At 42.8% G+C, this 12,557-nt stretch overlaps 1 protein-coding gene across 1 annotated transcript in view; it reads left to right on the forward strand.

Annotated features, from left to right (window-relative positions):
• RFX7 (regulatory factor X7) overlaps nt 1–12,557 on the forward strand; it is a 49,412-nt gene that overhangs the window by 14,325 nt on the left and 22,530 nt on the right. The window contains exon 2 of the mRNA XM_041418653.1: nt 7,448–7,481. Coding sequence (XP_041274587.1) covers nt 7,448–7,481 — 34 coding nt within the window. The remainder of the gene's footprint in view (nt 1–7,447; nt 7,482–12,557) is intronic.

Here is a 12,557-nt window from a genome sequence, read left to right on the forward strand (position 1 = left end):
TGGCAGTGTGTGGTTGTTGCAAGTTCTTCCCAGTTATTTTAAGAATAGTGGAACAAGCCTTTAGCATTGAATGCAACTACATTTCTTCAGAGAGCAGAAAGAGATGTTTATAGACCTACGTTTCAGACATAGGTATTCTGATGTCTGCTGGCTAATTATTTCTTGGCAGTTCATTACAATGGGCTACATTTGAGACTTGGGCATTTCGTTAGCAGTCTCATCTTCCTTCTTTGTTCAGCTGTTTGTATAGTTGGCATTATTTATACTCATAAAATGATCATAGTGTCAGAAATGGTGAAGGGATTAAATTTTTATTCTCTATGAACTATTTTAAGTGCATTTATTTTAGTAACAAGTGTTGAAGTCACATGTTTGACACACTTTAACCTGCATTAACTTCAAGGCATGCTGAACCACTATGCTTTTCAGCACTGTGATATAGCATTGCTCCTTCTTATGTGTGATGGAAAACTGGTTTGGCTGATTCTTTCTGGTGAGTGGAAGGAGATGGATTAGGTTACAGGGAGGGTGAAGTAGTTGCAGCTCACCCTTCTTGTTGCACTGTTTTATTGGCTTGCTGAACGTTTGCCTCCTGGGTTTGCTGAGAAGGGTGGTTTGCCTGGGATTGAGGAGGGATCTGCCTTCAGACCGAAAGAGACAATATTTACCAGCTGGTGAATTCTTGCTTTGTTTACTTTTTGAGGCCTGAGAGTTGGACACTTTTCTGCATTTCCTCTATTTTTATACTTCAGGGAAATAGTGATACTTCATGTGCTTTTAGGATGCAATTGTGGTCCCTGTGGCTTTTATATGGAATAAAAATATAAATGCATTTGAATCCTGAAAGATCTAATTTGTCTTGCATTAAATGTTTCGCCTCTGTTTGCTGTGTTTGTGCGAGGCTCAAGTGCCCGGTGTCTGGGGCACGACACTGGATTCTCCCGGGGCAGGGAGCAGTGCAGGCAGGGACAGAGCCCCTAGGTGGCATCAGAAGCCTCCTGGTTTTTGGCTGCTGCACGCCCGGGGGTGAGAGGTGAGGATGGGAGGGGGTTCCTGGCCCCGGGGTGCAGGGCCATGGCCGGGGTGTGCTTTGCTTTCTCGGTGCCCTGGGCTAGAGCTCTTACGGCAGTAGCTGAGCAGTATGGATAGTCGTCATTTTGCCAATTCAAACAAGTTTCAACCTCGTGCAGCTCTGCTTTCTAAATATTTAATTGAAATGCTTTTACAGCCATTTTACTTCTTTATCACAGTGAGCCAAGCCAGACAATGTAACATGGCATATGTTAAGATGTTAATTGAGTAGCAGCACACATAGGCGGCTGTTTCATAATTTTCTCCTTAGATGATCCTTGGCTCCAGTTTAACATTTCTTTGTGCTTCTGAGTGGAAGGTTATATAAAGATATATTTAGAGCTGTTAGTCTAAGAAAGAGAAGCATTAATTCAGTAAGATTAAGAATTAAGGGCTGATTGCTGCAGGCACTGCTGGGACACAGTGCTTGTCGTGGTAAGGATGTGATAATAGTACCTTTCTGATAGTACCACTTACTGTAATGGGGTTGGTAATCCTTTTATTGAGTGGTTCCTCACAGCACACAGAGTAAATAGAGATTTTTTTTTTTTAAATGTCACCTGATGCAGTCAGAGTAGTGGAATTCAGACTGAATCTTTCCAAAAGGGTGTGTGGTCAGTTTAATAATGACCCTCCCTATTTTAACAAGGTTTTCAGAAAGATGACTTTGCCAAAACTGTCACTGTTGGTACTTTGTAGTGGACTCTGACTTGTTTTCCTTGGGAGCTGAAGTGGGTTTTTGCAAGAGGGAAAGGGGCAGCAGGACACTGCAGAGGAGGAGGAGTTCCTGGGTGCTGTCAACACCCAAATGCCTCCTGTGCCTGGGAGACACATGCCTGGCAGGGCTGCTCATGTGCTCCTGCTGCCGACAGGAGCAGCCCCTCCAGAGTACCCCTCGGCCTGTGCTGAGCAGCTTGAGGAGCAGCAGATGCACTGGGAAATGGAGGCTTTTCAGATCGCAGTCATTTTTGAAAGGACGTATGACCAAGACACTCCTTTGGCAGACAGCTCTAAGCCTTCTCTTGTGGAAGGCTTGTTTTCAGGTGTGAGTGAAATGCCGGGGCAGCAGTGTCACCATGCACTGTCAGGGTTGTGTGTGCTGTATGTGAGCCACTCAGAACTTTCCTGTGGCCTGAACAGTTCCTGCTGGGTTTTTGGTTTTTCCAAAGGACGTTTATTTTATAACTTTGTAAACATTTTCTCTCTCAGATGGCTGAGAGGGTGGTTTGCAGTCTGAGGTGAATAACTAGGTAACTGTGCCCATGGTAAGTAACTGCACACTGGGGTTATCCATTTTAGTTGCAACTTTTTGCTGCTGCATGTTGGGTAATAATGTAACTTAATACTCTGGTGCTGGAAACTGGGACCCTGCAGAGGGGAGCCCTTGCTGTCTGGTCAGGAGTTAAGCCCTGCCTTCCTGATGTAAGGCTCAGTTATGAGCAGTGATGGAAAGTGGTTTCTTTTCATCAGTTGCATTATGGTTGTCCAATAAGTGCCAAGCCCATGAAACACAGCTATACAGAGGCTGTTTTCAGGAGGATGTTTCAGTTTGTGCAAATGTTTGCAGTCTTGGGCTGAACGGGATAGCAGAGTATCTGTGGCAATTTCACAGAATGCACCAAACTTTTGATGAAAAAATCACTCTGGGCTTCCCACATGTGACCACTTACTCAAACCGTTATTAAATTCTGTACAGCCGATTGTGGCTCCACTTGTCTGCTGAGTTGGGTTGAACTGGCTCTGTTGTTGTTGACATCCTCCTCCATTTGAGGGGTGAGTGCACTGCCAGTGCCTGAATGGTGAGAGCCATGTCCTATGTGACGCTGGGGCTGGGAGGTCTCCCCTGAGGGAGCAGGACAGCAATGTCCTGGAGGTGCTGCTGTCCCGTCTGCCAGGGATCAGTGCTGTGCTTGGGATGTGTGTCCCAGGAAAGGAGCTGTGCTGCAGGGTGGCTGTTCCCTGTGCTCCCACAGTGTTGGTCCTGCTGCTGCCTTTCATGGGGCTGAGTGCTCTCAGCTGCCAAGCTGCTAAAGGCTGGTTTCAGGGCTGTGCAGGCTTTGGGAAGGCTCAGGGTTAACCAGGCAGGAGCTGATAAATTCAAGGGCTTGCTTTTATTTCTCCCAACCACCTCCCTTTTTCTGGTCTCACAGACAGAAAGCGTCTCTTATTTGCAACATTAAGGAGGTACTCGTGCTCAGAGCAACTGAATTCTGCCACTTCTGGTAATACAGTAGTCTAATATTACTCAGTACAATTCAGCTGCCCCTTCCTGAAAGGAAAGTATTGCTTAATTAGAGGAAGGTTGGCAGCATCTGGTTTTATGCCACTTAGAAAAAAGAATTGCATCTCCTTGCCTTATTCTTCTGCTTTTTTCCCCTCTCCCTCAGTGCAAAGTAAACTCAGCTGCTCACCTGGGAAGAGAATACACTCCTAATTCTGCTCATGCCAGGTCAGGGCTGTTCTGAGCAGAAATACATAAAGAGGTCAGGGAAAACAGAAATGCATACTTTGGCAGAAGGCAGAAGAGCAGTTTGAGGAAATACTTTCATCTGATTTCTCCTGATCTCATTCTCCTGAAGATAATTTCAGGAGTTTGTCTTCAGCCTTTAGAAGCTTCAATCACTACAGCCTTTGAAACTTACCTTCAAGAATCCTTTAGAGGTCTTGGCCCCTCCTGTAAGGCTTTTTGCTGCAGACGCAAAACAGCCAACACATGGTTCTCTGGGAAGTCGTAGGGTCTGGGGTTCTCCATGAGACACAGCAGCTCTTCAGGGAGCTGCCCTGTGCAGCTTCTCCAAGCACAGCCTAAGAAACCTCCTTTTCTCTGGTGTTTTATTAATTAGTAGAAGCTGGGTGCATGTTTTTGAGTGGCTGGTGGGTAGGTGACCAGAAATGGCCAGATTGATCTGCATTGGTGTGTTTAGAGCAGTTGACATTTTTGAGGAGCATTGCTGTAGACAGTACAGCAGGGTCCCTCTTGAGTCACTCCATGTGTCTTCGAAACAGTCAATAGGATGACAACTGAATAATAATAAATTAATAAATGCCTCCTTGTTGGTTGTGGTAGTGTCTGTATTTTTTGATTGGAGAGGAGCACATACAAGGTTTTGATACAAAATTTGAGCTCTGTGGTTCTTGTGTTGGGTCATTGGGCACAAGTTGGCAAATCCAAGGCAGCTGTAAAAGTAGCCACAATTGTTGTTGCTCACAAGAGACAGCTACCCCCAGAATCACAAATCTTGTCCTGGATAAAACTTCATGAAGTAGCCTGAATTAATTTTTGGATCAAGTAAGTGAACTAGTTTAACTTGAGGGAGACTGTCATCATGAAGAGCTATGAAGGAGAGAGTAACACCAGCTGTGCTTCTAGGTGAGGGTGAATCACAATGAGCCTCCAGGAGGGGCAGTGCTGGCTGTGGGCTTTAGGTGCAGTTTCTGAGTTTCCAATGGGCTTAGGTTCCAAAGAGGTTCAAATGGTTATTTTCTTTAGAAAGAACGTCTGCTGCTTTCCTGCTGTTTTCCTGCAGCTGCTCATGGGTAGCAAAAATATGTGGGTAATGGCCTCCAGATGTTAGAAATGGCTCTGTGTAGGGCCTGATTCAGCCTGGTTGTTGGAATTGCTGGTTGCAGGCATGGTAATTACAGTAGTAATTAGATAAGGGATTCATTTGACAGGGACAGAAGCAGACTGACTTACTTGTAAATGAAACTTCAGCTTTCAAAGCATGTATGTTCTGCTAGAGAACAAGTGGGGCAAAATAAACAAAGGTGGCAGGTGTAACTGGGATGTCTGTCCCTTTGCCACCTTTCTCACTTGTCCTTTTATCTCCTGGTGTGCTGGGGATGTATCCTGCAGTGTCACCAAATGGAGTGTTTCTGTGCAGTGCTCAGGTCCCAGTACTGTCCCAGTCAAAGGGCTCATTCCTCCCATTCCTTCACTTTGATTGCCTCGGCTGGAAGGGAAATAGGCATTTTTGTTGTTAGGCACAAGCTTTATAAAATGAAGCAACTTTTACCTGTGCTCTGGTTAGGAAGAAAGAAACCTCAGTTTACCACTAACAAATTTGAAAGATGTCCTCCCAGTATACTCAAGAGCGTGGAGCAGGAGATGGAAAAATTGTTTTTTAAGTAGAGATCACACTTACCCCTGCTGAAGCAGTGGGACCTTTGCCTTTTAAAATGTCACAACATCTGCTTGCAGATTGGAGGGCATGAACTTGACTGTTCTTTTTGTGCCACCAGTTTACAAAAAAGGAAACATAGTGAAGCTGTATTTCCTGGCCCTGTTATTGCTCCTCTGCTGCAGCTTCTCGGTGCTGTTGATCGGTGCTGTAGGAGCACAGGTCACAACTGGAAGAGCCCCAACTAAATTTGAGAGTTTACGTTTCCTGACTCAGACTGATACTTGGAGATAAAAGGACAGCTCTAGGGATCTCCTGCCCAGCTGCCTCCTGGCAACTTGCCTCTTTCTCTTTGCAAGAAGAAGATGTTAATGCAAATGGGCATGCTGATGCTCAGGTTGGCAGAAGGGAAGCTGTGCTGGCTGGAGTGTGCTCTCCTGAAAAGCCCAGTGCATGGTGTTGTCTGCAAGTCTGTAGGGGCTGTGTTTGGGCTGAGTTTGCTGTGTCTGTACCCTGCATCCCCTTGCCCTTTATGTATCCTGTCTGCATAAGCTGTCATGTGGAGCCACACAAGAGCTTTGAGTACAAGAATGGGTACATATGCCTGATTCCTGTTGCCTGTGCTTTGTAGGAGAGGCTGTTGATCTGCAGCAGCACAGGGACTGAGACCTGCTTGGGGTTGGAGGCAGTGGTGGAGTCCAGGGTGGAGAAGTGCTGCTGGAGCAGCTGTGTCCCCATCAATTTGCTCAGCTTTGGGTCAGATGCACTGGCAACATGTAGCAGCAGCAGGTTCCCATGCTTGGTGTCCTTTGGTTTTGCTGGTAAGATGGTGGGTTTTGATGAGTGAGATGACATTTAGGTTCCCTTGTTCAGCTGCTGCAGTGTATGTGAGCATCTTTCCCAAGGCAAAGCAGAGCTTCCATATTACCATCCTTAGCACTCCCTGTTCTTCAAAATCCTCAGCAGCTCTGCTTTACTGTCTCCTTGGTGTTCCTCTCTACTCACCTGATGGCTTCTACACAAAGTCAGCTGAAGTGCATGTCTGCTGAGGGATCTGTTTCAGTGAACTTCAAATGTTCTGACCTGTTGAAAGTTTTTATTGTAGTCTGTCACTGTAACCTGAGCAGTTCTTGTATGGGAAGGGTCATCAGTGTTAGCAGCCTCTACAAAACAGATTTTTAGATTGTCTTGTTTCAAAGTGGAAGTGGTGTAACAAGCAGAGCAACCAAACTCCTGCCTCTGGGCATCTGATGGAACAGTACATGCTGGTTCCTCTCACCACCAGACACTAGAGCCATTTGTTTTACTTGTTTCTTTCTTAGAGTTTTAGGAGATCCTTCAGTTACTTGACTTAGTCTAGCTTTTTTAGCATCTGTACAAAAGCAAAATAGCTTCCATGGAATGTTTTGTTGTTTAAGGAGATTGAATTATGTTTTATTTTACTAGGAAAATAATTGCTCTCTGAACTTAAAAAAATAATTGTTTGATGCTTGTTCAGTACGTGTTCAGGCTAGGGTTTTCTGTATTGGAAACCTCCTGCTCCTCTTCAGAGCAGTGACAAACTACCTTCAACTAATGCTGTCAGAGGAAGCATGTGAAGCACAGCACCCTTAAGAAACAAAGGAGCTGCTCATGGGTGTGTTTATAGGAAGTATAATAAGTTCCATACTGTTTGCCTGCCCTGGCACATGCACTGAGGTCATTCCTGGCATATTTCAATTGAATCCCCACCCAGTGTAGTCTTAATAAGCCAGCTGGGAGGTAGAGAGACTAACTTGGAGAACTCCAGAGCTGCCAGTGGAATAACAGCTGTGTGCCTTGTAGTAGCTCTTTGGAAAGCTAGAAATACATGCCTTGAAGTGGTGGGATTTAGCATGGGGAGAAGGGGATGTTAATTGTGTTTACAGATAAACAAGTCAAATGCATTTGAATTGTGTAAGAGCTACAATAAAAGTAGTGGCATCCATCCTGGCTGCACTGCAGCTTGGGATAATAGTTGCAATGGTATTTCATTTAAAAAATGCAGTTCTTATGTAAAAGTTCTTATTCAAGCAGCAAGAATTCTAGCAAGCAGTTAAGTTTGGGTCACTTTCTACAGAAAGACAGCTGACTGTTATTCCATAGACTAGCAGGATATTTCAGAGTAAGATACAAAGTCTGTAATGCAGTGATAGAAATTCTAATATGTAATATTTTTGTCATTGATTTTAAACTAATTCAGTATTTCTCTTCTCTCTTTCTTCCCTCACATCTAGCAAAACTGTACAATCTAAAGTGGACTGCATTTTGGTAAGTACAACTCCAGAATGCTTTTCAATATTTAATGAGCTGCAAGACCAAAATAGATGGCTCTGGAGACTGACAGCTATTATGAAGCCTTTCCTTAGCAGTACTTGAAGGTACTACCTCTAAATGTGATCAAAATGAGTTACCATCTCAGGTACCTTCCCAGAAATGTGCAACACTGCAGGTCCTGTTGGCTCTGCTGTGCTGCTTAGGGCAGAGAGATCATTTTTTGAAGCAGGAAAGGCCCTTGAATTGCAAAATCTTGATTTGTGCATTAAAATAACAGGATCTAGGCAGTGATAAGAGATTATTTTTGGGAAGCAGTAGTTCAGAAAGAGGTTTTATTTGTTTTTAGTAGTGAGCGGGTTGCAAGTTTTTTTAAATCAGAGTCTTGAGATCATAAATCTTAGCACTGGAAGGGATTGCTTATCCTGACTTTCTACCTTCAGCACTTCATCCAGAAGTACCAGTGGATAAGACAAAAATGTGCCATAGACAGCCATCTGATACTATCAAATAGTATGGCTGAGCTAACAAAGAATACTGTTCAAAGTCACATTATCAAAGGCTAATTCAGGTGGTACTGAATTGTCTTGCCCTAAAATGTTTTTATTATTGTTGTACAAGATTTAAAGCTTTATTGTGTTTCAAACAAACTTTGGACCCCATTGAACCTCTATTTAAAAGCTCTTGAATGCACCTAGTGGGAATAGGGATGCAGAATGTAATTTTTGTCCCCTTTATTTCTTAGTGACTTTTGTGAACACCAAGCAGGTGCCGTAAGATCTTAATTTTGTATATGAGTCTTCAGTGGTAAAAGGACAGATTGCAAAACTGCATTTGTAAAACTCTTTTAACACCAGGTATTTCTGTAGAAAAAAATGGCAGTTGGGGTAGGTGTTTCTAAGCAGCATTGGAGAGGGAGTAAACAAGTAGGAGGCTCACCAGTCATCTACTTTTGGCAATCTGTTTTAAGAAAATGGAATTACACTAGGACTATTTTTGCATTAAGTTCTGCAGATTTATGGACCTTGTGTACTGAGGTAGGGATTGTCAGTTTGTACTGAGGGTATTGGGTAGGTCTCATCCCTTGGATTGGCAGAGAAGTCTTGGACACAAAGCAGTCTCCATGGCTTGACTTGGAATGGAGCAGCAGTGTCCTGATGGTCTAATTTTCTGTTCCAGATGCTTCCTTGTCTGTCCTGCTGATGAGTTCAGAGGAGTTGTGTCAACAGTGGAAAAGCCACTCTAGGTTAGCAAAGGTAGATCTAATGCTGTTCAGGTTTTAAAAAGAAAAATCCAAGATCAGAATAGCTTGAGGAAATCAAAATTTAGCTGAATTCTGGCAAAGCGGTTTCTGTGATTTTAAGTGCTTTGGAAAGCTGTGAGCTGCAAGAGAGAATCTACAAGCATGTTGAACTGAAAGGCTGTGGCTGTGTGGCTCTGAATCCCTCCTTTGGTAGCACCAGTCACAGCCCCCGTGTGCAGAGCCGCACACAAATGTTCACAGGCTGCCGAGTTCAACAGTTCAGCAGGGAGAGCTCTAGGAAGAAGCAGAGGTGATGGCGATAGTCTGGAGTGGAGGTCACTGTGGAAAGCAGCCAGTGTAAGGGCACTGAGACTGCAACTGCTCCTGCAAGAGTCCAGAGTTACCTGCCTTCAACTTTTACACTGCACCACTCACATTCCCACATACTGTCACTTCCTGGGAGATCATAAGGAAATCATTGTGTACTGTGCAATCCAAAAAAGATAATTAGCAAGAATTGTGGTGTAAACAGTCATTAAAAATTCATTATGACATCTTTTTAACTGTAGTAAACATGTCTAGCAGTAGATTCTCTTATGATTTCTCTTGTTATATTTGTAGCCACATACTAAGTGAACTTTTGAACCGGATTTTTAAAACTGTTTGCTCCATATAATCAGTCAGCAAGAAGGCCAAGGTTTCTTTCCTTAGTCCTCTGAAAAGAGGTTAGTGCTGGTGAGAGAGTGCTGGATTGATGGAAACCAGAGCTGCTGGTGCTGTGGGGTGTGCTGAGGCAGTGTCTGTCTGTCCTGAGGCAGCGAAGGTGCCACTTGTCTCTTGGGTCCTACAGGAAACAGGCAGAAGCTCCACAAAGCCTTGGCAGCTGTGCTTGGATACTGTCAGAACAAAGCTGCCATGTGCTTTTAGGGCTTGTTTGGAATGTTTAGCACGTGAAATATGTTCCTGCTTCTGCTCAGATAAAGCATATTAAATGTATTTATTTGGCTGCTTTCTAGAATTAAAAAAGTGTTTTTAATATTAGTTATTTTCTGTCTTGGTGATACTTCCAACAAACCATCTGACCTAGAGTAATTCACCTTTGCTTTTTGCTTCTCTATTCATAGAATGGGGAGATGATTGCTTGACTACTTTGCTATTTTTAGCTCTGGTTGTTAAATAATAGATATTTGTTCTGCTGAAGTATGACAAATTTTAGGGCCTTTCTGCCAGTAGATGCAGGTTACATTGCCATTGGCACTTTTTCACTTTGATTAGAGTGTAGTCTTCTATAAATACTCAAAGTGTGGAAAGAAATACTCAGAGCAGTCCATGCTCTCTAAAACAGTAATCTTGCATAAAGCTTGCAGAGTGCCCCTGGCCTTCAGCTCCCTTTATCCAAATTTGAGGACAAAAATAACCTGTAATTCTGCTTTAATTATGGAAATTTGAAATAGTTCAAATTTGAATGACATTTGCAGGGTGTACGTTACAGAAGTAGCAGCTCTTCTGATTGTTCCTTACTCTATTCTTCTTCTATCTTATTTAGAGTTTGGCCTGACTAGGTAAACAATCCAGAAAAAGCACATGGTTTTTGTTTTGTTTTGTTTTGTTTTGTTTTTTTTTTGCTTGGAGTTTTCCTATGGTAATGCCTTTTGACAACTTTGAAATGAAGCTTGACTAATGTTTGTGACCTGACAGTAGATCAGCAGTCAGAGAAAACCAGAAAGGGAGAACCAATCCACCAAGGTCAGGAACCTTGAAAGATATTCTTTGATTTTGGGGATTCCTGTTCAAATCTCTAGGTTCTCTGCTTCAAGCAGAAACATGAATAAACTCTGTTTCCTATAGCACAGATTAAGTCCTTAACCTCATTCTGTGCTGAATAGATCTTTGTCTCTTTATGCTGCAGAAACTTGCAGTGGCAAGTTAGTGTCTCCCACATGGAAACAGATATCAAAATGTGCTATTTTCATATTAAAAAAACTACCCCACATAGTTTTGGTCATCCTGGTTTATTTTCACAGGTGTTTATTTTGCTCAATCAAAATGCCTGTTAAACTGATAAAGTTGCATCTATTTCAGTGAAAATCTTGTTCCATGTCTATCTTAGGCAGCAAAAGGACAGATTAATTTGGAGCAGATCTATGTGGCTTAATTTGTTTGCTACTTATTCTGTGCATTTCTGTAGTTACCTATCTGTATTTGGAAACTATCAAAACAGAAATAGCAGAGATGTCTGTTGCTTTATCTGTTACTGAAAGTCTTTGCTTAGCTGTGACTCAAGGTTTTTAATTCTTTGTCCTTTGTTTTTCTGTCTCAGAACATAAGATCACGGAGGTATTTTGAGTGCTTGAGATAGATTTTTTGGTTAAATTGAAACCAAGTTGTAAAAATTAGTATGAACGCTGCCTGCTCCCCATCTTCTTTGAATCCTCCTTTGTTTTATATGGTTGCAGTTGCAGGGGATAAAGGTAATGTGTGAAGAGCAAGAGTACCAGAGGCAATGCTTTGTGCTGGCTTTACACCTCAGTCCTGCAAGCAGTTTAGCATGCTTGTGCATTTTTCTAATGCAACTTGAAGAAATATGATTTATAAATAGCCTTTGGAGAACTACACCATCTTCATCTGATGTGATAGAACCAGTCAATCAAGGTCAGGAAACTTCAAGCAGGATTTTTACTTGGGTCCTTTTAAGTAGCAGAAAAGGATTCCCCAGATATTGCACAGGCTCTGTGGTTTTTAGAACAACAGTAGCATAAGCTTTAACAGGCTGCACAAAGGAGAGTTTGTCCAAGATGGTGCCAGCATCACATTCTTCCTTTTGATGCCACTCAAATGGCATCATTCCTTTTCTCTTCCACTCTCATGACCTATTTTTTCCACACTGTTGACCTATTTGGGGATTGGGGTGGGAATTTGTAGAATATTCTGTGTTCTTGTTCCTTTTTATTTATTTCCATATGCATCCAACCTAGCACAAAGAATAACACAGAATGAGTGAACCTTTTTCTTCTTGGTCAGTTAATAGAGCAGCTGAGGTGCTCCTCCAATTTCCCAAATACTGTGATTCTGATTGCATTAAAAAATGGTAAATTCTTGATGCTTTGGACAATTGCAGTAACAGTAACTGCAGTTATTACTGGATTCACCAGACCTTTAGCATTGACAACTGGTGAATGTCAGCTGAGATTGAAGAAGAGACTGTACTTACCAAGACTGTAACCAGGTTTTGAGGGTTTCAGAAATGTGTAGAGAAAACAGCCTAAACAAAACACTGTTTAACAAATTTTAACTAAACAAAATGCAGTCTTTCCCAAATCTACTTGCACTGACTGTCATACTCCATCTCCTTGCTGTCACTGCTTCAGTTTTAAGATGATTTTCTCTAAATAGATTCAGTCTCATCTAATAAGCTTAGGTTTATCTAATTATCAACCAGGTAGGATTACCTCTGTGAACTGCCTGTGACTTCTTTTAACTCTCCCATTCTGAGGAGATCCTGCCTTCCAGGGCTTCCCTGCTACTGTTGCTGGAAGCTGAAGGAGTTGTGCAGAAAGTGCTGCCTAGGCCAGGCATGGAGAGGAGTGGGGTTTGAGTGCAGAAGTGAGATAACATCACTCTCCAGCTGCCTCTGCCAGGGATGAGAGGAAGCTGTAATCCTCAGCCACCTCAGATGCAGGGATGCAGTTTTGCTCGTAGAGAGTGACCAGCTCACTCACATCCTTTGGAAAAGGTTTTACTAACACAGTCCCAGTCACATTTTTCCTTTGTTGTTGGGGCTTTTTGTTTTTTCATCAGTTAGGGGGGTTTGCAGGTGAGCAGAATGGCTC

Source organism: Onychostruthus taczanowskii, unplaced genomic scaffold (assembly GCF_017590055.1).
Source record: "Onychostruthus taczanowskii isolate IOZ18803 unplaced genomic scaffold, ASM1759005v1 scaffold6, whole genome shotgun sequence".
NCBI lineage: Eukaryota > Metazoa > Chordata > Aves > Passeriformes > Passeridae > Onychostruthus > Onychostruthus taczanowskii.